The 27,227-nt window shown below is 42.3% G+C and overlaps 2 protein-coding genes across 4 annotated transcripts; one reads left to right on the top strand and one right to left on the bottom strand.

Annotated features, from left to right (window-relative positions):
* Nucleotides 1-5,108: 5,108 nt before the first annotated feature.
* Nucleotides 5,109-14,057, bottom strand: LOC143332918 (carotenoid-cleaving dioxygenase, mitochondrial-like). The gene is made up of 12 exons (XM_076750769.1): nt 13,938-14,057; nt 10,661-10,865; nt 10,350-10,561; nt 9,760-9,875; nt 9,473-9,575; nt 9,197-9,325; nt 8,948-9,108; nt 8,692-8,859; nt 8,352-8,489; nt 7,461-7,643; nt 6,900-7,010; nt 5,109-5,696 (listed from the first exon to the last, which is right to left on the bottom strand). Exons 1-12 carry the CDS (start codon nt 13,963-13,965, stop codon nt 5,580-5,582), a joined length of 1,671 nt encoding a protein of 556 aa, XP_076606884.1. The 5' UTR covers nt 13,966-14,057; the 3' UTR covers nt 5,109-5,579.
* A 697-nt stretch (nt 14,058-14,754) lies between these two features.
* snx19a (sorting nexin 19a) lies at nt 14,755-23,162 on the top strand. Of its 3 annotated transcripts, XM_076750972.1 has the most exons (12): nt 14,758-15,082; nt 16,079-17,584; nt 17,675-17,813; nt 17,903-18,003; nt 18,080-18,199; nt 18,623-18,741; nt 19,169-19,259; nt 19,364-19,514; nt 19,755-19,878; nt 20,507-20,691; nt 20,798-20,885; nt 21,463-23,162. In XM_076750972.1, the coding sequence occupies exons 2-12, from the start codon at nt 16,094-16,096 to the stop codon at nt 21,581-21,583; spliced, it is 2,730 nt and encodes a 909-aa protein (XP_076607087.1). In that variant the 5' UTR covers nt 14,758-15,082; nt 16,079-16,093; the 3' UTR covers nt 21,584-23,162. The 3 variants fall into 3 exon arrangements, 2 of the variants coding, with proteins under 2 accessions (XP_076607087.1, XP_076607089.1); XR_013078251.1 differs by lacking the exons at nt 20,798-20,885; nt 21,463-23,162 and adding an exon at nt 19,992-20,289 and having other exon boundaries at nt 14,755-15,082; nt 20,507-20,643; XM_076750974.1 differs by lacking the exon at nt 14,758-15,082 and having other exon boundaries at nt 16,011-17,584.
* Nucleotides 23,163-27,227: the final 4,065 nt, after the last annotated feature.

Genomic DNA, 27,227 nt, shown 5'->3' with positions numbered 1-27,227 from the left:
TCAGCCTCTTCGCTATTGCATAACAAAGTGTTCAAAGACAACTGGGCTTGACAGACAGCGCAGTCATAAACACTTCATCAAGAATAGAATGTTTCACTGTTTGGCCACAGGAAGTGAAAACGTCACAACAATATTTAGGTTAGTTTGTAGGCTACCGTACTTGTTTAGCCTAGCTTAGCACAAAGAATGAAAGCGGGAAGAAATTGCCATCCGGTCAAAAGTGAAAAAAATATGCCTTCCTTAAACTCTGAAACTGTCTTACGTACAGGCTGTATCTTGTTATCTAGCAAGCTGGTCACCGGTACAGTGAAGAGTTGTTGCTGACGTTACATGAGATGATTGATAGGAGTGTCCTGTCTGTCTTTTAACTACTGAGCTAGATCTGATTAGCTTAGCTTAGCTTAGCATAAAGGCTGGAAGCAAGAGGAAACAGCTCAGGAACAGCTCTCTCCAAAGGTTAAAATGACACCTACCAGCATGTCTAAAGCTCACTAATATTCATGAATTTGATTTGAACACAAGCAGAAATGTGCAAGCTACAAATGTCAAGCAGTCAGCTGTATTTTTATTTTTAATTTTGAAAACAAGGGCTCCGTAATCACTTTTGGCAGTGTGACAGTTCTTTCAGCAGCACTCACGAGGAGGCCAACGCAAGTGGAGCAGTGACACTGACACTGTGTTGAATTCTATCAATTTCTTATTTTAATTCACTTCGATTGGAACTGAAATATGTTTAATCTGTACTCTGGATGTACAGTAGCTTCACTGTATTCCTGCCATATGTTATAGACCGACCTATAGCTGCTGTGCAGGACCTGGACCTGGACACATTAAGGCCTTTTTCACAGCAGGTGTTTTGACTTGTCATAGTAGGAAAATCACAAGTGTCACTAATAACGTTAATGAGAGCTCAGTTCCATTAAAGTGTCCCAGTAAGTCATGACAGTGTGACAGTGAACCAGCATGACCCTGAAACAAGCAGGTAAAGGAAATTCAGCCATTGTTAACTTTATTACTTAAACCTGTCTGTATTGGAAATGATTCAGATCTCTTTACAGATCCTGTTAAACTAGGCTACAGTCAAGATTAGCATCTGTTGACAGTAGACAACATGTCTCTCAAACTAAGAACAGTCAACGACGTTAAAATGGTCAGAGGAGCGTTCATCGTACCTTTACTTGCTGATATGAGGTCAGTATGTTTTCTTTGTAACAAACCTGCTGTTGTTTTTAGATTAACGGCATTTATTCCTCATTCAAATGTGTTTTATATATGGATTATTATATGCACAGTGGAGTTTAGAAACACTCACGGTAAAGCTACACAGGTACTTTTACTGGTTAGACCTTGAAAAGACTTGAAAAGTTTATCAGCTTTTGTGCAACTGTTTCTGTCACAACACGTCATTCGGCGTAACAATTCAGTTACTTTTGTTTTGTTCTTAAGCCCTTTATCTTTTCTCTCTCTCTCTTTTTTTTTTTTTTCATTGGCTGTGGAGAGTCCACCTAATTCCCATTTTAGCCCCATCTTCCATTGACCTGACCAATCAGCCATACTAAGTGAAACCCTGTGTGTATGTGCAGGGCCAAGTAACAAGCCTGCAACCTTACTGTTTTGGTGCAGTCTCACAGCTTTCATCACTAGTTACAGATGCAGCAAGCATCTTAGTGGAAAAAGCTCTAAAAACCCACTGTACACTATCTGCCCAGCTCCGAAAGACAGACAGACAAAGTTAGCGACTAGCTGGTGAACACGGTGAAGCATTTAGCAGCTAAAGAGACAGACATTTCAGTCGGGGAGTTAGAGCCGGGCTCCTAATGAATGCTGCCTAATGTTGCTCCATGTCTGCTTGAAGTATATATAAAAAAGATTTTTTGCTAATATTATTGTCTTATTGACTTTATATTGCGTTAATGAGCCCCCAAGTGGCCAAAACAGTTATTGCAGGTTTCTGTTAAGAGCTCTTAGCTTGGGTGAATACAATTCAGTGATTAGTGGGTATGCTAATTAACTAACATCATTGTAATCAGATGTTTCTGCCACTTTTCACTGGACTGAAGACTTGAGGTCTGCTGTCTGGTAGCTAACCATTAGCCTTCCTGCAAGAGCTACTATAAAAGTACAATTCAGTTTCACCATAATATACAGTAAATGTCTCACGAGGGTCCTGGTGACGGTGGCAGTACAGACGCTCTCGGTGTTGTCTGACTTCAAACATTTCTTAAGATTACACAAAAGGCAGCGGCGTTCAGAGCTATTCATATCACAAACGAGAAACAAGCTAAAAATAAATGTTGCGCTGCTTATGCCACAGCTGATCACAAACTACTCTCCTGCAAAGCAATCACACATCCTGACCTGAGACTCTATGACTGCTTCAATAAATATTACAAAACTGCTGCCACAGAGCCCGCACCCTGCAGCACAGCCAGTCTGCGCTAAGTAAGAAAATTAAACCACCGTCAAGTCGGCGATGTGAAAATGGTTTTCCATATGTCCCTCGCCTCCAGGTGCATGCTTATACTGTAGGTAACCGCTCTGAGTTCAGCAGCACAAATCAAACAAATACAAACCTCTTGGCAAATACGAACTGATAACAACAGGGATTTGTTTGCAGGATGATGCTGTCAGCACTCCACTGTGCAGAATAAATCAAAAGAAGCAGCTGGTGGATTCCTGTTCATTGAGCTGCTCTAACTGAAGTGGATCAATGTAAAATTAAATCTCTGGCTTCTCACTGGAATTACTTTTTTATTTAGGTTTATTTTGTCTTGCCATGCCACATTCCTTCAGCTGCTTGTACAAAGTATATCAGTGCACAAATGTATTGATTGTGCAGCTTCCCTGTAGAGAATAATGCACACTCAGAGGCCAGTGATGAGTACTAAATGAGGAACCCTTTGAAAGTTTCAGACAGAAAACAAGTGCACGGTCACATCTCGTTCTTGAAAGCGTTTTTTGATTTTGAGAAAACCGCCATTGTTCAAACATAGTGTAGCATCTGCAGTCCTAGTTGTAGCCATCAATACTGCATGCTCTGTACTCTGTAAGCACCCCTGAAACTGTAAAAACTTAAATTGAGTAGAAAAAAAAAAAAAACTGTTAGATTTAGAGGTTTCTTTGTAGGAGTTCGGTTCCTGTTGCTTTAACCGGCTGTCAGGAACACACAGAGAGGTTTTTTTTTTTTTTCCCCTTTTGTTCACTCCTCTATGGAAATGCACATCTGTTCATCGCGGCCACACACGCAGCCTAAAAAGCGAATTGGCAAGCTGCAGTTAGTCTTCTGCTTTAATCCATTGTTGCGGATTCGATTTATTCCAAATCTTATTATTTTTTGTTTCGTTTTTGAACTCCTGCCTCCTCTTCCAGCTCACCCTTGAATGGCACATATCTATTTTATTTATTTATTTATTTATTTTTTGCATCTCGTCTTTGTTTTGTCCAGTTGAGGCGCTCTGTCTCAAGTGTCCTATAAATGCAGTTGTTAAGGTCACAGACTTGGAAATAACCCCTCTGTGGTTCAATGCCAGGCTCGTCCAGTGTTTGCTGTACGTTTTTTTTTTTTTTTTTTTTTTTTTGTAGTGGCAGGGTGGGCTGGCGGTTACAGGCTGTCCAATTGTCAGAGGGTCACAGGTTTGATCCCTCTTATAGTTGCTGTGTCCATGTTGAGCCCGCCTCCCTCAGAGACGTTGCCCCTGCCCCCAGCTTTGTTGAAACAGTTGTACGAGCCAGACTGTGGATCTGTTAAGATTCACAGTCATACAGAAAGGCCTGCAGTTCACGACGGTTAAACTCCAGAGTGAAACAGCATCTCTGCTGAAGGGAGAAGCTGCATTGTTGCTGCTCACAAACCAAAGGTCTTCCACAACCGACACAAAGCACCAAGTGACAGTTTTTCTTTCTGCCCTACTTTTTTTTTCCCTTCCTTGACATTCTCATAAACAAATTCTGGTCAGGTAGTGAGTTCAGGTCCTGACTCTGCACATTCACAGTATGACTGAGGGTGCCTGAAATGGCATCACGTGCTGCCCTCTAGTGGTTGATGTGTGGATCTCTTACAGCAGACAGTCAGCTATTTCGCACACGTTTTTCTTGGTTTGGCGTTTCAGGGTTTTCAAATAAAACAAGCTCAGGACCAGACTGATGAGTGTAAGATATCAGCTTTTGAAGTGTGTGTTGTATTTGTATCAGTGTTCTGATTCGTCATACAGTGAATCAGATCATTTCATATCCTCAGACAATATTCTTCACCCAGTAACACAGTTTTTTGAACTACAACTTGCAGAAATATAATTAATAATTATACCTTTCATTGGATATCATTAGAATTATATGAATGGTAGCCAGACTATATTCAAGCATTAAATGTGTTTTCTAAATTCCAATTTTAATCATTCGTATGTATTTTTAGCAATTCAGAATGCAAACTCTTTCATTTTACTAATTAACTCTTAAGTAATATTTACATTGGTTCATCATCTGCTGCAGAGCCAGTGCAGCCATTTCTAGTCATACTGTGCATAAATCCACATTATTAAAGGGAACAATTCCTCAGCTGTGATTTGACAATTAGCCTGTGACAGTGTTAATAATGAAAACCTGTTGTTTTGCTCCGAGCTCTGGGATTTCACAGCATTTTTTTGTCAGGCAAGTCTGACTTTAAAATAGTGTGAAATTGGATTTTGCTACCTTTTTTTTTCTGTGCAGACTGTGGAGAAAACAATCGAGTGTCATTACTGTAGATGGTTTGGCTGAATTCTTAATTGGGTGACAAACAGCAACGGAGGAAAGAAAGTGAGAGGAAAGGCCATAAGAGAGCCAAAGGACACAGGTCTATGCTGGGATTTTACATTACAAGTACCAAACAAATTATAAATTTTAGTATCAAAAATAGCAGAAAATAAGATTTTTATCTATAATATATTGCTCTTAATTTTCCATCTTTCTCTGTGTAATTTATTGATGCAATATAAATAATACAGCTACTAATAAAGTCCTGTCAGCATGTGAAACTGCTGCTTTTATGTGAGCACATTTCTAAACATTATGTTGGCAGAGGTGTGTGTGTGTGTGTGTGTGTGTGTGTGTGTAGGATGTACAAATGACAATTTATATTTTGCAGAGGTATCAAGATTTATTTGGCAATTGGCTTTAGTGTACAAAAGTCATCCAACCGGCAAAAAATATTCAAGTAAAGAAAAAGAAATAATACAAAAGATTTGAGTTTAAAGACACTTGGGTGGCCCGGTGGCTGGAAGCATCCTGCAACCTGGAAATCACAGTTTTGATGCCCACAGTATAATAATTCACGAGTCCTCTCCTGAGTAAAGTATGTCAGTTTTGCACTGATGGAAAAGGAAAATAATTGATAATAGTATCTTGAATATCTTTGTGTTTGTGAAGTGCTAAAGGTGCTATGAAATATCATTAGTGTTGGATGTTTCTACAAACCAGAAATCAAACAGAACCCTGCATCCTTCTTCAGCTTATAGTGGAGCAGTACCATCAGGATTATAGAGGCTATAATGATTAACACTTCATGTAGTATTTGTTGTAAACACTCTGCAGCAGAAGCAGGTTCATGCAGAGGCGCTGAAGGTGCCGTGGAAGCCATAAGCCATGTTAACAGGCACGTTGGCTCTTCCCAGCTCTTCAAACGTCTTGGCGTCCAAAACCAGGAGGAATGTTGCTTTGTCCTGCAGAGGAAAGTTAACCACTGAGAGCTTATTATCAGAATAATGTCAGTAACAGCACATGAAAAGCACGGCGTGAAGTCGGAATGCTTCTCTGAGCACACCACCGGCTAAAACTATTCAGTCAGTTTAAACAAATCCCAGAGCAGGTTGCTGCAGAGCGACGCAGCGCTGAATGTCTAAAAGGACGAAAAGCGGCTTTTGAAAAGAGTGCAGAAGACCACCGAGTAATAAAGTCAGAAGTAAGTGATAAATAAATGAATTAACCAATTAAGGAAATTTAAATGTAATTCAACGGCACTGACTGACAGACTGTAATAAACTGCAGCTGGTCACGACACGGTTTAATTTTAGCTTTAATTCTCCTTCAGTGTTTGATTTGCTTTGAATCGGCATTTCATGTCTGCTTCATTTGCTTTTTTGTCTCTTGTTGCGAAGCTCTTTGTGACACCTGCTCTTGCATGGTGCCATATAAATAAACTTACTCACTTTTTAATACGCTGTGCAGACACAGCATAGTTAAGAGAAGAGAGGAGATTAATAATAAGCTGGACAAGAACTTAGATTCAAGCTGGCAGACATGATGTCAGGATGCAGCACGACAACACCTCAAGATGCTTCTTCTTCTCTTTTACATGACTCTTAAAATAGAAATAATGGGCTTTTTTAACTTTCAATTAAAAGTTTGAAACATGTCGAAATAACTTCTGTGCTCTAATTATCTTTCACATGTCCGAAAACCCTGTAAACATCATGGTTCACATTAAGTTCAGCTTGTATTAGTCACAAACTCAACTCTCAACTTTGTTTCCAAGAAAAATCCCACTGACACAAACTTTGTAAACTCTAATTGTGTGATTATGTAACTGTAATCCTCTCTCTCTCTCTGTGCTTCACAAAGGGTGTTTTTCTGATTTTCATTCCAAACGTTAAACTATCAGAATTAATTGTGTAAATTAATCTATGAATATTTATGGCTCTGCTCATCTCACTCATGAATATTCATGATGGATTATGTGTCCCGCTGATCACAGACTCGGAAGAGAAAATGAACCGAGCTCAGGTCGACTTACAGGCGCGCTGCCTGGTGGCATCGAAAACTCAAGAAGTGCTTTAAAATTAAAGATACGACGTATTAAACGGCAGCACATGTTCGACTAAACCTCTGAAAAATATTTCAGATCTCATCATGTGGTAGAGTCTTACCTGTGAGGGGGTGAGAACCACTGAGAGGATGACACCATCGTCCTCCTCCACAGCATCAGGCGACGGCACAAACACGGGCTCTGATGGGAAGAAACCCTTCTGGTACCACACCTGGGGTACAACACACACACACACACACACACACACACACACATTTTAATTTGTAATTTTTGCAGATTGTTGAGCTTTTGAGCTGCTGTAGATGGATTTTTTTGCTGTCTGACAGAGCCAAGCTGAACATTTCTAGTCTTTATGCTAAGCTAAGCTAACCTGCTGCTTTATATTTAGGAGATATATTCTTGTCTAACTCGCTGCATGAATACGGAGAAGCAGATTTCCGATTAATTCAGACACAAACTTGCTTTTGGATAATTATACTTAAACAGCATCGTTAGCAGCTGTTCATATTGACCTGATCAACATACTTTAGTTATTACATCATTAGAAAAACAGGAGCACTGAATTCTTCTTGTGTTTGTTAATGGGAGAAGTGAGACGCAGCATCAAACTGATGCAATACTACATGGTGTAACATGCGTGCACACACGCGCACACACACACCTTGAGCGTCTTGTCCTTCAGGTCCATCTTGAGCAGAGAGTCTCCCACCAGGTGTCTGAAGCCACAGCCGTAGAAATAACGGTATGGTCGTGTGTTAAATCTGTCATAGTTGATCTGAGGGAACTCCAGGCCACCGTACTCGTAGAGGTCATCTCTGTGGAGATCCTCGTGTTGGCAGAACACCTGTTGACAAAGACAGGCTCAACCCTCTGTTGTCACTAATAGGCACTACTTTTCCCACTGCCGTGCACTGAAGTCCGCCTTGACCTCACTGAGCATCAGCTTCAGTCTGAGATGCTCAGGTGAGGAGGAAGAAACACGTTTAACAACCACAGTTTCTGCGTTGAGTTCTACTGGTTTCATGAACTGGATGTTGTAACACACCAGAGAAGAGGTGAGCTGTGTCACCCCCGCTGGTGAATAATTTAGGAGGTGGAGATGATGACAGGTTGTACCTCTGGGACTGTGTCTTCTCAATTACTGTGAAACAGGTATAAGTATTATTAAAACTCTGCCGTTATAGAAGCCACTTTGACGAATATGAGGAATTAAATTGTGCTAATTTTGCATGTACTCCTCCGTATACCTATTAAAATAAAATCCTTAAATCAACACTTTATTATTCTATTTTTATATTTAACAAGCCCGTAGTAGCAGATGGTTACTATAAAGATCACAATGTACATTAAACTACGCAGTGGTGTTAGTAATTTACGATAAAACTACTGTATTTTTACTTAGTATTTGTACATCATGATACTGCTACTTCTACTCAAGTAAAGGAGCTGAATACTTCTTCCACCACTGTTAGGTCCTTGGAACGTGTATTTGTGAACGCTGAATCCAGTATTTCTGCTAAGAGGAATCCTTAAGGGGTGATCATCATCTCACCTTGTCTTTGCTGAGTTTGACACACGTTGCCTCACTGGAGGGCCTCGTGTTCAGGTTCTGGCCTATCGGGGTGTCACCGGTCACGTGGAGGGGCAGCACGAAACGGCGTGGGAAAGCCCTGCACAGGGTGTTGTACACCTGTGAAGAGCAATACAGAATGTGTGCATGTTAGGGACTTTTCTCTTACAGGATGTCTTTTGTCTCACTTGAAAACAAAATAAATCCTGGATTGCTCCGATGATATCTGACAGAATACCCCAGGGTGGATGTTTCCTGTCGTAGCTGCATAAATGAGTGTTCATTCTGAATTCTGTCTGCATGCGGGTATTTATATGCTGACCTCATCCAACGCATCTCCTGACTTGCGGAGGTTCTGGATGAGGTAGTTATTGATGGCTTGGCCGTCGTCTGAGCAGCACATGTCAAGCATCAAGAATCCATCCTCCTCGAAGGCGTTGATCTGATGGAAGGTGGAGATGGCTTTGGTGTGGTACTTTACTGGGCTGACCTGCGACAGGCAAAACATGATTAGATGAGGTTTTCCTATTTTAGGCGTGAATAAATCCTCACCCCTGACCATCGCAGCCACATCTCACCTCGCCTGTATGCTTGTCAACCAGATGGAAGACGGTTTCCTGCTTTGGGTCCCAGTAGATGCCCTCGCTGAGAGCCTTCCCCCTCAGCTTGCATGTGACTATCTTCAGCAGGTCCATCTTAATTGGCTGCTCAATGAACACCACATAGTTCTCAGACATGGCTGGAAGCAGAAGAAGGGTATTACTGGGCTTTGCAGCTCAGGGCAGCAGTGCGAAAGATACAGAGATCACTAATGAATGCTGCCGTACCGAAGCTGTGGTAATAGGAGGGATGAGACTTGTTTGCAGGCACAATGGAACAGAGTACTTTGGCTCCTTGTAGGGTGTCTGTGGCATGTGTCTTCTCAGGAGGTACACTGATGATGTTGTACAGGGCTCCTGCGATAATAAGGAACCTCGTCATAGCTTTTACACACAACCGCTCTGACATCTCTCAAAATGTAGTTTCCATTACAAAGGAAACAAATAACTGAGCTGCTGATTTACGTAAAGCTTAACGTGGGTCCTGTGGAGGATGGGACGAACCTTTGCTACCATAGGAGTTTCCCATATTGTAGCTGGTGCCGTCGGGGTCATAGTGTGGGTGGGCAGTGGCTCCATTTACAGCAATGAACTTGCTCCAGTCCACCTACAACACATAGCAGAGAATGAGAAGGATCAGTGTGTGCTGGCACTGCAGTGGGAGTAGAAAGATGACTGTGGTAACTTAACCACTAGACAGAAGACAGAAAAACTATGCGTATAGTTGCATTTAATGAATGAAACCGGTATTAATATAAACATCTGCTGCTCCATGACGAGCGTGATAGTACCTTTTCCAATGTTTCTAGGTTTTCTGGGTTCACTCTATGCATGAAATTGGTCTCCGTGCTGACGTAGTAGTCACCTTTGTATTTCACAAAGCTCACACTTGCATTGTCTGTTGGCTCTGTGACAGAGAACAACACAGGATTACTGAGGCCTTTTAAATGAATGAACTCATCCTCCTTCAACAGACATCTTGGGGAACAATTCTACAAATTGCTGCTAGTAGTCACACTGAAAAGTCCAGTAGGAATGTGAGACATTTAGCTCCCCTCTGTATACAGAGTAATCTAAGAGGCTCCAGCAGTCGCGGCCTCACCACAGATATTGCAAAACAGCTTGTACCAACACTGATACTGAACAAAGTATTTCTTCCACCTGATTGAAAGTCTGGCTCTTCTCTTCCTTCTCAGATGACCAAGAGGTCCTCGCTGTGTCACAAAATCTGTGCTTGTTGTTTCATTTGTACTTCAGAGCAAAGTGAAGCAATGCTTTTGCGCAATGTGTCAACAAAATAGTTCATGGTCACGAGCCCTGTCCATTATCACACATTACCCATTTATACTTTATTAAGCTCCTTCTCAGTCAGTCCACTCACCCATCATCTCAAAGCGAGACAGGAAGCGCTGGAAGAAGTTTTTACAGGGGTCGGGCATGGCGAGGGTACCAAACTCTGACATGACGATGCGGTCCCGTTCACTGTTGTTCTTGTAGGCCTCGCTGAGAAGGAATCGACTCATGTATGTCACCTGGCCGTTGTCGATCTTGAACTGGTGCAGCATAGCCATCCCATCAAACCAGTGGTTGTAGCTGTGATGAAACACAGATGTTGAATCACATCTATTTGGAGCCTTCTTTTCTCCTTTGTGTTGTGCAGCAGTGTGTTTGTTGAGGTGTTTCACAACTCACTGTGTGTTTCCAAACTCAAACTTCCCCGGGCCGTTGCGGAGGAATTTGCCTTTGACCCAGGAGGGAATGGTGCCTTGTACTTGAGTGGAGATTGGCTCAGGCGTCTCTTCTACAGAGCGGACCAGAGGTGCAATTGTCTCCAGGCCCTTCTGTGTAGAGGTCATGCATTTCTTGGCCTTGCCATTGTCAACAGGCTTGGGATCATCTGTAGGAAACACATACATATACAGTATTATATCTGCTGTAGGGATGCAAAGTGTTTCGATACAAAAATTGTAATAATCAACTTATTTGGGGGAAAATACACATAAAGAAGCAACACTCGGTCATATAGCATGTTTTGGTTAAAAGTATGCATGTATTGTATTATTTTTCGCATTCCCAGTAAACAGGCATTCAGTTAAACTCCAACCCTCTGCATGCACAGAGCATTCTCCCATCCCACTGCTGCAAAGGACGACATGCTTTCAGGCACGGAGTGAATCTATTTTATATGTTCTATGAAATCTCCACAGATAGTGGCCTAAAAGTACAGTTAGCACACCTTCTGCTAGTGTTTGCTAGCTGTTACCATGTGGGATGTAGCTTGACTGAGAGTTTTAAGTAATCTAGTTCTGTTCATTCTCGTTAAATAAGTCAAGCTGTTTAATTAAAGTTCAGCTCAACGAAATTGCTGATTTCTTTCATTTCTATTGGAAGGGTTTAGAATTGTGTCTGCTTATGATACAGTAAAAGGTTTATTTCTATCTGCATATGACATGATAAATAGATCCAGAGCAAATAAGCCCTATATTGCCATTTTATTCCTGCTTTTTCCATGTAATTCAAATGGAAAGTTTCCACCTTCAATACGCCCAGAATTTTACAGACCTAACCATACCCATATTGTTTAAATCTAAACCAGATGGACACAAGGGAGACGTCAACTTGGCACATTGTGCTCGATTCAATCTATTAAACTATTTTTGAGTGGTTGGACAACATGGGATGCATTTAACTGCACTCTGCAGGCAGGAGAAGGAGAAAAGAGCTGTTTATCTCCAAGCTGGGAGCAGTATGAGCAGTCTCCTCTTAAACCTTTACTCTCAGAGAAATAGTATAAAAAGTCTGGATATATAATGGATATATAGTCAAAGGTTAAACTGCTGATGGCTGAAACTCACACACATTGACAAAAAAAAGCGAACTTGAGGTGAAGACTATTTGGAATTAAACCCTGATGAATTCAGTATTCAAGTACTTTTGAAGTACATGACTGCAGAGAACTGATGGAGTTCTGTACACAAATCACACACATACTGTTTGTTCAACAAACAAGCTGAAACTGTGACTCCTTGAACTTTAACCTGACAGATTTTGTGACGCCAAACATTAGAGACACTCTTGCTCTGCCTGTTAAACTGAAGTTATTGATGACCATTTTCTCATTTTAAAGCATCTCGGAGGTCAGCGTCATGAAATGAAGCTCTCGTCAACATTTCTTCTGCATGCTTAAGCTTGCAGTTTCTGTCTTAAACCGCCCTGCATTCACTCCCTGCAGGAACGCTCACTCATTAGTTCCCTGCTGTCATTGTCTGGCACTGTCGATCCAGATGGCTGCTCTCATCAGCTGGTCATATCTGTCCAATAGCGCAGGGACACACCCTCATAGCGAGCCTGTCATCTTGCTGATGCCTTTTTAAAATATGATTCTTTCGCTCCACCTCCACATAACTAGCGGTGGGAATTCCACCTCTTTTAAGAGAGCTGGTTCTTACGGCTCGACTCTCCTAAAAGAGTCGGCTCTTTCAGCTCCCAAGTGGCTCCTCAGATTTTTTTTGTTGCTTAAATTATTACCAAAATAATGTCAAATTATGTGTAATATGAATTAGTAATGTACAAAACATACTTTCTATAAAATTTGACTGCATTTTCTGTGGTCACTTTTTTCTCACCTTTCCAGCGTTTTGTCTCTGTCAAGGCTCTCTCGCTCTCGTGTGTGCGCACGTGCGCTGTATCTGTGACCCCCGACCCTCCCCCTCCTGCTCAGTGCGGGCACAGAAGCACACATCATGTAGTTGACCTATCACGTGCGGCTTGAACAAAAAAAAGTTGCGAGAAAATAAAAGGGGGAAAAAAGCGGCTCCCAGGCAGGATCCGGCTCCCATCGTTCGCTTCAAAGAGTCGTCTTTAAGAGCCGTTTCGTTCGCGACCGACACATCACTACTCATAACCCCCCCGGTCTTCATCATTTTATCATCCTCATCAGTCACCACCACCAGTGTCCAGACTCTGCTGCTCCTTGATTTCAAAAGACTTGCTGATGAGACTTGCTCATCACAGCTCACCTGTCGTAATAAACGGTTGTGTTTCTTCGTTCACTGGTCTCTCGTGTCCGCACATTAACAGCACAGTTGATTTCATTTGGCTCATGTGTTCACAGAGCAGCTGCAGGAAACATGAGGCTTGTTGCAGCGCTGCGTTCACGGGCATGTTTCACTCTGCTAAAGTTCAGTCCCTCAGCTCTGTCACAGTGACTTTGAGTTGTTAGGTTTTACAGATGTGTTTGTGTGGCATACCGACAGTATTTAACACAGAACTCGCCTGGATATCGTCAACAGATTCAAGTGTTCACCAAAAACATGTGACTTAAATTATTGTTTACAGCCAGCTGCTCTGTCATCATGGACTGAAGCCATTAAAACCTGTTTACCCCATCACTGCAGCCAGGGAGTGGCTCCTAAAAACTGACTTGAGTGCAGAACGAATGTGCAGTATTCCTAAGGCAATAAATGTACATGATGTATTCATTTATGGAAAATGTAGTCCTGAATTTAACGATAATCTAAGTAACAAGTCTCTCTTCAAAGATGAGCGCTCTCACAGCAAGCGTTTGGGAGAGACAATATCATTTTCTACAGTCAGGTGGACGTACTTTTACCCAAGTACTGTGCTTTAGTACGAATTCAAGGTACTTGTACTTGACTACTTCCATTTAACACAGGCAGTCTTCAGGACCAGTGGCTGTATGTGAGATATTCGTTTTTATTTTTATTTACGGTATGTTTTCGTTACAATTAGGTTTCCAGTGGGGTTTTTTGTTTAGTTTTGTCTTTACTGAAGAGACCTGAGAGGACGAAACGTGACACCGCAGGAGAGACGCTGGCGGAACAGTTTGTCCTATCTGGATCACTCGGATCAGGCTCCATCACCAACTCCGACAGCAAACACTGACAGCCTTTGCTCGATCAACGTGTCCACATGCATTTTAGCCATAACAGGCTAGGAGGAGTCTTACCTGAGCCCTGGAGCTTCACGGGAGCCATGTCAGCGGTGAGCAGCGATGCATATACAGCTCCTGCTCTCTGCCTCTGCGTCCAGCTGGACCATAACCTGCTCACCAGAGAGGACCACTGCACGCAGCAGCGTGGTTACGTAACACAGTTATGTAACGCAGCGTAACAGAGTAACAGACAGAGGTAGACACATACACGCATACTGTTACGGCCGTGCTGGCCGTTTGGTCTGAGGAGACTGTTAGGGCTGATGGAAACAGGTGGTACTTGATCCAAGAGTGATCAAGAAAGAGTATATGGATCCTTTCCCTGCTCCTTCAGTCAGTTCACCAGCCAGATGGTTAAACAGGGACACAACACCTATAAAAATGCAAATAGACCATTTTTCAGTTTCAGCTCTCTCTAGAGGTGTGTCTATGTACTGCACACATACATACATAAGCCGCCTTCTGATTAATTTAGAGGTAATTCCCCTACAACATAAATAAATGCTGATGTAAATGATGAAATATATGTATGTACACATGTTTGTAATTGGCATAGAGACTTCTTACATTTATTTATTTCTGTGTTTCTACATTTCTGCATGTCATTTCAGACACAGAACTACAGATATAAGTAAATGTAGGAATATAAAAATATAAGAAGTAGAGTTGTAGAAATACATATATTAATAAATGTTACCAATTAAGTTGAAGAGATGTGTTTCTTTTTGTGCTGATTAATTACCTACACTTAGTGATTATTCATTTCTTTATTTCAGCATTTATTTATATCTTTATCACTTCAAACTTGGGATGACATATGAATTTATTTTCGGATTTATTTCGGCCTCCCCATATGCATTCATTCACTGATGAGACTGTGTTGTAGTGTCCCTCACAGGTTGAAGCTGTGGACCAGAGAACAGCTGTGGAGGAATGTGCCGCTGTCCCACCGAGCTGTGAACACACCGCCTGTGTTTGCCTGCTGGCAGGTCAAGTGGACACCTAACAGCTAGTTAGCTGTCCATCTGGACCATGCGTGTCGCTCTTGACTTACAGACTGATCCAGATAATCTTTGTTGAAGGATTAAAGCCATGTCCCAGAGGAGGAGAACATCCTACACGGCCTGTATTCCTGTTATAAAGCTCCCACAAACTTGCAGGTAATGTCTGCTTTACTGTTTACTGTTTTTTTAATAACTGGGGTGAATTTTGCTAATAACTGCAGCCCGCTGTTGGTAGACTGTAGGCTAGCTGCGTATGCCAGGTGCACATTAGCCTCCTCTGTGACCTCAGTTGGGAGCTAACTGTTCCTACATTTGTTAATTAGTTACACAAGAGGCCATTACTCTAAAAGGTTCAGTAAAAGAAAAAAGTAAGATCACAGTTACTTTCAGTGCTCTATCTTGTAGTCTACAAACAGGCAGCGTTACCAATTACGGCTGAAGTTTACGAATTGCCATGGCAACAAGGGCCGCTCTAACTGCTAGACTATAACGTCAGCTCTGTCGCGTGGAGGGATGATGATACTTCCGCTCCTCGTTGATGCATTAAACGCTTCTGTGATAACACGCAATGAATGAGAAGTAGATATAAAACATAAGCTCTCCGTAGTAGGGATTCTGTGTTTGGCTGATTACACTGATTAATTAGAGAGTGACCAAGCTGTGTTTTGGACTCAGTGAAGCAGAGCTAATAAACCTGCCTCGGTTTTATCATGCGTCATTGTTGGTAGTGTGTACGGCTCACAGAGCCGGCTCTGAAATGAAGAGCCGGCTCCTCCCTGGGAGCCGCTTTGTTTTTTTGTTTTTGTTTCTTTTTTCCTCTACGTTTTTTTCTGTTTAAGCCGCAAGTGATTGACGTTACTACAACTGCATGATGTGTGGCCTCTGTGTGTACGCACTGAGCAGGAGGGGCGGGGGTTACAGACACACACACCTGCAATAAGAAGTGCTGAAGTCAAGAAAATAGATGAATCAACAATGAAAACATTTATTAGTTGGTGCCCTGATCAACAGTAAAAAGTCCCATCATGTGTGCTTGGTTAATTAGAGTTTATAAATCAAGTAAAAACAAGTTATCCAAAGCACATGTTCTTGTTCTTATTGCTTGTTATATAACAGGATGCATCATAGTCTTTTTTTTTTTTTTTTCAACAGGACCTGCTGACTATAATGCCTTCCAGAAAGAGCTCTAATAACTGGACTTTATCAGAGGTATTTGGGCAGCGGAGGCTGTTAGGGCTCGGAGCTCTGCTGGCATGGCTTGTCCTCTTCCATCTCCTGGTGAACGTTTGGCTCCTGTGCATCTTCACCAGTCTCCTGGTGGTTCTCGGGGGTTGGCTCGGGTCCCGTGCCGTACTGGATGCAAACAGCCTTCTCCACTTGGAGCACTTCTTGCCTCTTGGCAAAGTTAATCCACCTCTGTATTCTCCTGAGCATGAGTGGAGGTTGAACCATGAGATCCACAGTGCTGTCCACAAAGCAGTGCGTGACTTTGTGTCCTCATGGTATCGTACTCTCCTGCCAGAGGTGGAGGGGGAGTTTGAACGTGCGGTGCGTAATTCGATGCTGGAGTCGGTGATGGAGCTGAAGGAACGTGCACGGCTGGTGGACCGAAAAGCCCTGGTTCAACGGCTGCTAGAGCTGTATGGCTGTCACCTGCAAGGGTACATGATGGCAAGACAGATACAGTCAACACAAAAGGAGAGCATTAGCCTCTGGCAGCTCTACAGTGAAGTAGATTCCCCTCACCCAGCTGTGAGCAGTGCAGCAGCTGAGCTCAGCTACTCCAGAGCTCTAGTTAACCTCGTCTTACATGTGCTTGTTCCGTACCCTCAGATGGAAACCAGGACTGGAGGCTACATGGTTACCGAACTTGTCACCTGCAATGTGCTGTTGCCGCTCATAAGCAGGGTATCTGATCCCGACTGGCTCAATCAGACCATTGTGGACATAATCACCAGGTCTAGAGAACCACAGGAAATCAATGTGGATGAGCTCCCGGTAGCCGATCTATACAAATGTCAGATCCCGCAGGAGTCCTGGACGACGTGCAGGTCACTGTCTTCTTCTGATCGAGCCGGCCTCAGCAGCAAAAGCACCTCTGGCCTTAATGATCTACAGAGCCAGAGCACGCTCTTTGAGAGGGATTCCTCACAAAACAGCATGGTCAGCCTGACGTCTGCTGGGAAAGTAGAGAATTGCCACCCGGGTTTGCTCACACCGTGCAAAGTGAACTGCTGTTCGCTCACATCTGGCCGTTACTCCCACTCACCAGAGTCCAAAATGACTTCACTGGATTCCATAATTCAGTCAGACTCCGAGGATGACCTGACAGGAGGCTTTTGTGATTGTCGTCCTTCAACAAACTTCTGCAACGTCATCACTTTAAAAGACGATGAGGCTTTTGGCTGCTTCGGCCCTCTGAAAAATCTTGGGCCAAAGGTGGTGGTGCCTGAACACTCCCAGTGGCCAGCCGGTATAGCTCAAGAGAAATCCCCAACTTGTCCTCCAAGAAGACTTTGTCTAAGCCCCTGCAACCTTGATACATCCAGCAACCACGCTACATCTGTGAACATCCACAACGTGCAAATTTCTGGTACCGTCACTGCGAAGGAGCAGCGAGGCACAGGCACACATCCCTATACTCTCTACACTGTGAAGGTAATGCCACCTCCTACTTCCTTTTACGTTTACGTGATATTTGAGTATGTATTATTGATTATCACACATTATCCTTAACTTTCCATTCAGTTTGAAACAGTGGCTGAAGCAGAAAATGTTGGCAATCCGCAACCTGTGTCCTGTCACACTGTCAACCGGAGATATAGCGAGTTCCTCAACCTGCAAGCACGTTTAGAGGACAAGCCCGAAGTCAAGAAAGTAATCAAGAGTAAGAAACTGATCCTCTGCTTAAATGACCACTGAAACTTAGTATACCAAGACAGATGCATTATTGCAGGTCAATGTTATGGATTTCAGATGTCAAAGGCCCAAAGAAAATGTTCCCTGACCTCCCATTTGGCAGTGCAGACAGCGACAAAGTCGAAGCCCGTAAAAGCCAACTGGACACGTTCCTTAAAGTAGGTATTAGGAACATAACTTCAGTAATGAAATGAGTTCTGTGGTTCTGTAATTTGATTATTTTTTTTCTCCTAGCAATTAAGCAACATTCCTGAGACATCCAACAGTGAGGACATGCAGGAGTTCCTGGCTCTCAACTCAGATGTTTGCACATATTTTGAAAGAAAGCCTTTTGCCAAGTCAAGAATTGATAAGGTGAGAAACAATCTACATACTGTAGATCTTATGAAGATAGAGAATGATTGTAAGACACTTAATTTTGATGTGAGAGAAAAATGAACACAATCAAGATAAATCAAATCAAATCTGAAAGTAATCGGAGGACATTTTGGGAAATAGACTTATTCTCTTTCGTGGTGAGAGTTAGATGAGAGGATTGATACCACAATCATGCTTGGATGCTAAATACGTAGCTTAAGCCAGCAGCCAATTAGCCTAGTATATAGCATGGAAGCAGGGGGAACAGTTTGCTCGGCTCTGTCCAAGGGTAACAAAATCTGCCTGCCAGCACCTCTAAAGCTCACTGATCAACTCTAAATGTTCAATGCAAAATGTGACCAATGAATTCTCTTTGGTATTTTTCCAGTAACATTTTCTGTGACTTCTTTGCCATCACAGATGATGGAAAACGCTTTAGACACTTTAAAGACAGCTTTTCCTCATCCCGAGCCCCTCAGTCCAACGGAGGACCTTGAGGGAGATACTGATGGAAGAACAATGGACAGCAGAAAGTACCGGTGAGAGCTCTGTGTCAGTCCAGTGCCATTGTTCCCAAGACCTGGTGCCACGTACTGTCCTTTTGTGACCCCTCATCACAGATTGCATTTTCCACTGAGACGCTGACCAGTTCAACCACAGAGTAATTTCCACCCTTAGACTGAGTTATTTGAGTAAATCTCAGAGGCTTGAAGAGGGATTTACAAAGATTAGAGAAAAATCTGAGCTTTTTTTTCCTTGTGTTTTATCCACTTACCCCCCAGATTTATTTTGAGATCACATTCTAACACACACTGGATACGAACCACTGTCTGCATCTGTGTCACGACAACCAATTCAAACACACAGTGCAGAATGTTAAAAAAAAATGACGGGATATGATTTTGTGTTTGTGCTTTGTTTTCTGACTGTAATGGGCCATTTCTGCTGTTGTGTTTCATGCATCAGGAGGCTTATGTTCCCAAGCAAAATTTCCCCATCTCTCAATATACCCGACCTACATCCTAAAGTGACATACTGCTTTAGTGAAGGCAGCGCTGTAAGTTACTGTACTGTATTTACCATCTCTGATTGACAAATGTGTGTTTGAAATGGATGCTGGACACAGTTGACATGCTTGCTTTGCTCGTTATGGCTCTTTAGGTCCTAAATGGCATGTCACTGTCTGGCCTGGAGAGCTTTGTCAAAGAGCAGGAAAGACTTCTATGTGGACCAAATGGGAAAGAAACATCCAAGCAGAGCCGTGAGCTGCTCAGAAAAGACAAGAAGACGCCAGGGAAAACTCATGGGACAGGTTGACATTTACACAACTGCCTTCTATCAGTTTTATCCATAAAGTCAATACAGAAGCGTTGCATTCCTCTCAGCCTGGAGAATAACCATGCAGTAACATAGTGTTGCCACTTGGGTGCAGTAAAACTCCTCTGTTTATGTACATTTACTAAGCATTCCCAGGCCTCGCTGTACACATTGATGTGTTTCGCCTGCACAGTATGTTATATGTGTTTTAAGGTGTCCCACTGTGTTTCTGCAGACACAGCTGTGGCAGATGTTGCTTTGAACATTTTGTGTCTGCTGATGAAGGACCAGTGGAGTTGGCTGTGCACAGAGAACGTACAGAAGACCATCAGGCTGCTGTTTGGTACCTTCATTGAGAGGTAAGAGTTTCTTTCAGCTTCTGTGCTGATAATCAATAATGTAGAATCCCATATTTATTATTATGATCATTAAGGCTTTTTATTTGTAACCATTCGGTTTTTTCTTCATACAGCTGAAGATCAAGATGCTGGGTCCTTTTCTAGTTTAAGGGGCAGTTTTACGAGGCACTAAGTGGTTTGTTGCACATGGAAGCTGCATGACAACCCCTCAGATTTCCTTTTAAGATATCATTTATTTCTTTAAATGCAATGTTTATTCTCTGCTGGGAATCTAGAATTACCACTGGGCTCGTTTTTTACCACACAGTCTGTGGGAACTGTGCTTGTCTAATCTCTAGTGTTCTGCTGTCTTTAACTGATTATGCTGGCCCCCTCTTTTGGACTTGACATCTGACCTGTGGGAGTTTTAAGGTTCACGAAGCATGCCAGTAAATAATGTCCATGCCTCTGCTGTGCTTCATAAAGATTTCTTATCTGTGTTGCTTCCCCTTGGGTGCATGTCTTTCATTCTCTCACAATCAGTTAAAGCATGTTCGCGCAATTTATAATGGCTGATCTCTTGTAGAGAAATGCAGACACTTGTGCACAGACTACTTGCATTAAACTACTTGCATTGATTCTGTCTTAGATGGTTGGATGTAGGAGTTGCCCACCTTACCAGCGCCCCCTGCTGGGTGATTTACCTGCAAGTGCTACAGGAAGCTGTATGGCCAGGGGGCATGCTGCCCGCTCAACCACGGCCAGAGCGAAGCGCTGCAGAAAGAGAGGAAACCAAGGAGCAATGTCTGGACTGTCTAACGCAGCTGCTCCCAGGTACTTCAGGATTCAGACTGTAGCTCATTCAATGCTATTTTGATTTGCAAGGCTCCTGAAGCTATGCTGTGCTTTTTGCCTTGTTTCATTATTTGTGCGTGAGCAGAGCTCATCACTGACATGCTGGGAAGTGAGAAGTACAGACTGAGCCTGGAGACCGTGCTGGAGTCTCTGCAGGACCATCAGATAAACAAGTGAGTCAAAAACCAAACTGTCAAGGACACACATGTTTACGACAGCTACACAGAGATCAACTGTATCAATAGTGGATACAGAACACACATTTATCTGGTTATCATATCTATAATAGACTCAACAGAAGAACCTCAAAGCATGTAATGCAAAGTTACGCTCAACCAAAGATATACCAACATGGGTAATCTGCTTCATTTTCTGTAATGTAATTTATATAATTTCTATTTGAAAAGCGTCTTTGGTCTTTTAGCATGCACTTTTGAGACTGTCCCTAACTCGCCTTTCAAGCTGCACACAGTGCCAAGCTTCAATATGTGATCATGAGGTAAAAATAACACCCGTGGAACATCAGTCAGCTTTATTCCACAATGCTATAATAATCTGATGAAATCTGATGAAAAGGAACATGAACCACACTGTTGAAGTATTGAACTGAAACCAAAGTAAGTCCTGCACAGACAACAATCACCTGGATTAGTCTGATGTTGGTTCATGTTTAAGACAGAAATGAATACATCTGCTCTTTTTAACTGTTGATTTCAGTCTGTCATCAACTGTTTGTCTTATTATGTGCAGACATCTGATCTACTGCATCTGTGACCTGCTGCTGGAGTTTCTGATCCCTGAGTCGTGTGATGAGGCCTTCCAGAGGTCCCTGCTGCAGAGTCTGGCCAAAGACACAGAGAGTCACACATGATCAGCACATGACAGCACCTGCTGTCTCACAGCTGTAAGCAGCTGGTGGACAATGTGCAGAATATGATGGCCTGTTGTCCATGGGGTCATGGCACAGGACAGCAGCAGTCATGACCTGACTGCTCAGTGGTAAAAGGGAGCTTGTACTCACCTGTGTGAGGTCACATCAGAGTCATGTAGCTTCACCTGGATTCAGGGATTTCTAATAAACTCCCCTTCCTTGTGACTCAGTGTAACCGTAAGATAAGAAAAGTGTTTATTTCTGAAACACCCAAAGGAGGAAACAACAGTTGTATCAGCATGAGCACACAGATTGAACTGGTTATGCTGACTGGCCAACTTATTAATCAAAATATCAACAACTCTTCTTATGTGCCCACTGCTCATGAGATCTAGTGCAAACAAAATTGTATTAATAAATAGGCTATTAGACCACCAGTACCTGCAGGCAAAACAGGCATGTGGTCTGTAACTATTGCCTGTTTATTGTTTTATTGATTCATTCATGGGAAGCTTGTTTCAGATGTCTTTCCACAGAGCCTTTATGAGATTTGTAAGTCAGCAATTGATGAGTTGAGCTGTTTTGATGTGAGGACTTTGAAATACATTCAGTAGTCCATGTTAAGATTTTATACATATAAGGCTTCTATTCTGTCCTTTATTTTCCTTCATCTGATGATACACCTCTCAGTGCAATTAGTGGCTTCAGCTGAGCACTGTGACGGCGATCAGTGAAACCAGCTGTGCGAGGGAGGGGCTTAACTTATATATGGTTTGTATTCTTTGCAGAGGATCTGTAGGACACTTTAGGTTGAAGTGCTGGTTCAAAGACTTGTGCCCTTAATCAATACATGTCTTACATGTAAGAGTGTGTGGACATTTCTGGAAGATGGATGCAAAGATTTTACCTTTAGCTCCTCCCTGACAGCCAAGCTGTTGTCAGAAATCATCAAATTCCACCTGGTCCAGGTACAATGAGCAGATTTTGGGCCAGTGTTTGTGCACATACACTCTCACTGATGAGATTTAGCCGTTCCAAATTCAAGATGTTCCAGAAAACCGCTTTAAAAATAAAAAAAAAGGTTTTACTAATTAGATTAAATCTGGTTCAGGTTATGCCCTGAGAAGCCTGCCCGCTGGCTGTTGGTTGTAACTTTCAGCTTTTGGTTGAAAATTTGCTTTGAAGGAAACTTTTAGCATGATGAAGGCTCCAAAAAGATGAGCCAGGTCATTGCTTAGAATATCTGACTTTGAACAGACATCAAGCACAATCATTAGTTCAATCATCATGTTCGCTTAAACCGAGCAGCCATGGAGCTGTTTGTGCACTGATGCTCAGATGACCTTTCATTTGAGCACAGATACTTTGAAAATCTTTGTGTTGCTTTCAAGTTAAACTTTCAGATTGGCTCTTCATAATCAGAGTTGTATTGCAGCGATGCTGATCAACATGACTGAAAAATCTGGACTTGTCTGTGGGAGCCATCCTTGAATGAATACATTAGTCAGACCTTATATTAACAACACTACATGTGTGAAAAGAGCTGAAGCTTTGAATCATATACTCGGAATAATTCATTTAAGATCCCAGACTGAAATTTCATCAATAAAAAGTAACTTAACAATAGTGAGTGCAGGCAGTGTTTGAGTCCCACGAACCCATAATCCTTTGGTTCTGACCCGCCTTTGAAAAACATGCACATTTTCAGAGGAAAACTGTGTGATGAGGCTATAATAGCATGAAAGATTAACACCTCATCAGTTATGAATGTGGAACAAAATCACCAGCATCTACGAAGTGTTTCCGTTTGATGACACAACTCAGTTTAACATGTTTGATCACAAAATATGCAGTTTACTGATTTAATTCAAATGTATTTTTGAGGGTGTGGTCTCATACGGTCAATACTGCTTTACCCAGTGTAGAATTATGGTGGTTAAGCATTGTACCACAGCTAGACTCAGACTTGAGCGAACATCACAAAAAAAGTAGAAATGACCTACAAACTCTGCTATGTTACCTTTCAGTCTGACACAAATCCCTCTTAATTGTGCTAAACACTGCAGTGTCTTGCTGTGTCCTGTGCAGAGAGTTGATGTGCCAGCAGAGTGCAAGCGCTCATCTTTGTACTGTCCGTCATCCACTTTAAAGAAGAACAGGCGGCCTGGAGACCTGCAGACACAGACAAAAACTGGGATGTAACTAAGTAATTAAGACTGAGATGTGCTCATATTTCCCCTCTGCTGTGTCTGCTCCCAGTGTACTGGAGAAATAGGTTACTTTTATAGAACATTTGACGTCAACGCTTTGACGAAGATCATTTTGTTTGTAAAGGAAAGTCTTTGTTCTGATTTTATGTTACAGATGTTGTACATCAACATGGACCTGGCTCTCAAAAGATGCTGAAGGAAAACTGATGATTCTGCCTAAATCAATAAGTCACTGTACTGCAAACTCAGAGATCTGATACAGTTAGCATCGAGGTCAAATATACAATGCCATAGGGCAGAAAATCATCTACTTATCACTTAACTCTAGTTGAAGAGACATCTGCAATCATTTGCTTTAATGCAAAACATTGTTCTTTCAGTTTATTGATTTTCCAGTTGTGTTTTAGTTCCTGGCAGCGGGATTCAATACCTCGTGCAACAGAAATACAAGCTGACAAAAACAACCACTGAATGCAAAATATGTACAAAACAGTCCAGCTACAAATACTCCTTTTGTGAAGCTTTAAGATGACACCGGTGGACACAATCACAGGAATACCTGACAATCCAAACAACATCTAATCCTGATGTCAGATGTCAGTGTTTCAGTCTGCTCCCTTTGTCTCCACGTGCACTTCAGAACTTCATAAATTCATTCTTAGGAACCTTTAGCCCAACTCACTTCCTTTCTCATGATATCATGGGCTGATACTGGCGAGCTCCCACCTTCTGTCTCATGCTTTGGGACTTCACTGGCAACCAGAGGAGACAAAACACTCAAACTGCATTGATGGTGGCCCCATACGTCTCAAAGTCAAAGCAGCTGCATTTTCACCACTAATCTCTCAATGGGGCAACAGCTGTGAAATTTCACAACTAATCTCTGACTGACGTGCAGTCTGCTTGCTACATGCTCCGATTTATCAACTTCTAATAGCGGATTCATTGACTCATTTCAGCTGTGTTTATCTATTACTTAAAGTGTCTTCAAATTTCTTACATTTGTTTCATTTTGTTTTAACACTGGAACTCCAAAATCAACACTTGAAATAATTCATCACCCTCATAGTCCATCTTTATGGACACTAATTACAAAACAAGATTTTTTCCTTCTGTAGAGAACAGAATGAATCCTCTTGAGCCATGCCAGGTGTGGCTCTGTGTATGGCAATGTAGGTGTGACTGTCTGTCCACCACTTTGGTCCAGACTGAAATAGACATCCATGTCTCCTTCAACTTTAGCTCAAAGCACCACTGTGGTTAAGCACAGCCTCACTGAGCTGTTAGCATGGCATAGACTCTTGCTTTAGTTTTATATTATTAATCTAATTTCGACATCTCCGGTCAAACATATTTACAGAAACTCGTACAGTAAACCTAACCTACATACGGTAGGTGGGTGTCAAAGTCTGTCAGATTAAGTGATACAACAGACTTTGTATCTTACAGTTCTTTTCATCCAGTGATTACTGCTCACTTTAAATGCTTTTAAAGATGGTGCATAAAATACTTGCAGAGAAACACCAGCGGATATACAGTGATCACTGCAACCACTGCCATGTTGCTGTTAGAATTGTTTTTAAACAGTGCAAATCTGACGTTGTTTTACAGATATTCATGGCTGTGCATGATCGAGACTGATGTTAATGTGGCCTATTTAATGACACTATCTGCTGTTTGCATTCGGGGCCTTAAGGGATGTTGTTTCTTGCTACTATTTCAGGATATTTGGTAAACTAATTAGGAAAAGGCCTGAAGCAGATTTCCTGCCTGTTCGGGATGTGGAAAATGTCTGTCCTCTGGACGAAGCTCACAGTGTCCCACATCAGTGCAGCGATGCTGCTCTAGATGATGCCCAGAGACATGTGCCATTAACATGATGATGATGATGAGCTGGACTCCTGATGACGGTGCCAAACAACAGATGTCCTTAACATGTGTGCAATATTTAGGATACGAGCCAGAGGTGACACTTTGCTCATTGACCACAGTGAGTCCCACCTTTAAACCACAGTGCTGACAGTCCAACTAAAGCAGACCAGCAGCTGCAGTATCATGAAGTAGGCAGGTTTTATGGGGGAATTCCATCTTGTCAAGATGAATGTACATACTCATGCGCATTTGTGCACACACTCCCAGATGTAGCGATTACTCATGCAGAGGAGTATCACCAGCTGAGGTTAACAAGTATGTATGTGCTACATCTGAATTTTGAGGTAAACCTCTGTTTTTTCCATCCTGCACTTATTATCACAGTGCGAAATTAAAAGCAAGATCATACTCGAGTCTTTGCAGATCAGTGTTGTCAGTCACCATAACATCCGGCATCAGTGTCACAGAAACGCACCAGCATCTCCCGGCGTAAGATGCCTAGCTGCTGATGCGAGCGTCTGACCTTTAGATGGAGTGAATCTGGTTCCTGTTAGTGGTGTGTCCTCTGCTGCACAGTGCAGATGTGCGATGAGGCCTTTAAGGAACTCTGACACCCCGCCTCAGTGCCCTACTTCCATCTACTTAGACTGGAAAAAGTTTTCTGGAAAACAACAACATATTTCAGTCGCATTATGACTTTATCCAATTGCAATCTTCCCTCCTACACTCCACCCCTGTCCTATTTTATTTGACTGTTTGGCCAGTAGTTAGGGTCAAAGAGAAGAAGGAGCGTGAGAATGGACGGAGAGGTAGGCAACTGTGCTGTGAGCGGACTCATGTATTCTGTGGTTTTATGACATTAGAAATTCACTTGTGATAAGCAGAGGAAGAAACATGACACCTCTGGGTTGAGAAGACGGTGAAAAGGGTGATGCTGACCTCTTCCTGACACCACCTTGGGACAACTGTCTGGGTCAAACCAACAGTCACTCTCACTTCTGCGAACTGTCTCCTTGTAATGATGCTTGACCTCCTCAAAAGTACCTTGAGGGTTCACCAGGAGTTTCTGCTTAGTCAACATGTTTTAAAGCCAACTGCAGTGAATATTGGCTAATCTCTACAGATTTGTGATGCTTTTTAACAATTTGCATAATAGCATTATAGAAGTATTGATTATAGTAACTTAAACATGCAATGTGTTTGATCAGAGATGCTTTCGCCTTCTTGGAGCTCTTATGTGACGGAGTTGCATATTAAAATGCTATCCCCATGCTAAGTGTCATGATTTGATAGCGTTCACCTTTACAACCATGTTTGTGATTTTGATCCAGTGACGTCAGTGTCCTTTGTTTGTCGTGTTTCCATTATTTTGCCCAAAGTAATGTGTCGCCAATTTTAGAGACCTGTTGATTAAAGACTGTCCAAGAAGGTCCAAAAACCAAGGTGCTGTTGTTGTTGTTCAACCCCTGAAGGGAAAGTTTGCAGTCCATCCTTTCCAGTCCAGCTGAGACAAAACGTACTCACTGCAGTTCCTTACTGTTGCACCACCAGTCAAAACAGAC

Source organism: Chaetodon auriga, chromosome 15 (assembly GCF_051107435.1).
Source record: "Chaetodon auriga isolate fChaAug3 chromosome 15, fChaAug3.hap1, whole genome shotgun sequence".
In the NCBI taxonomy this organism is placed as follows: domain Eukaryota; kingdom Metazoa; phylum Chordata; class Actinopteri; order Chaetodontiformes; family Chaetodontidae; genus Chaetodon; species Chaetodon auriga.
Note: the sequence above shows the minus strand (reverse complement) of the source record. Positions and strands in the feature narration are given on the sequence as shown.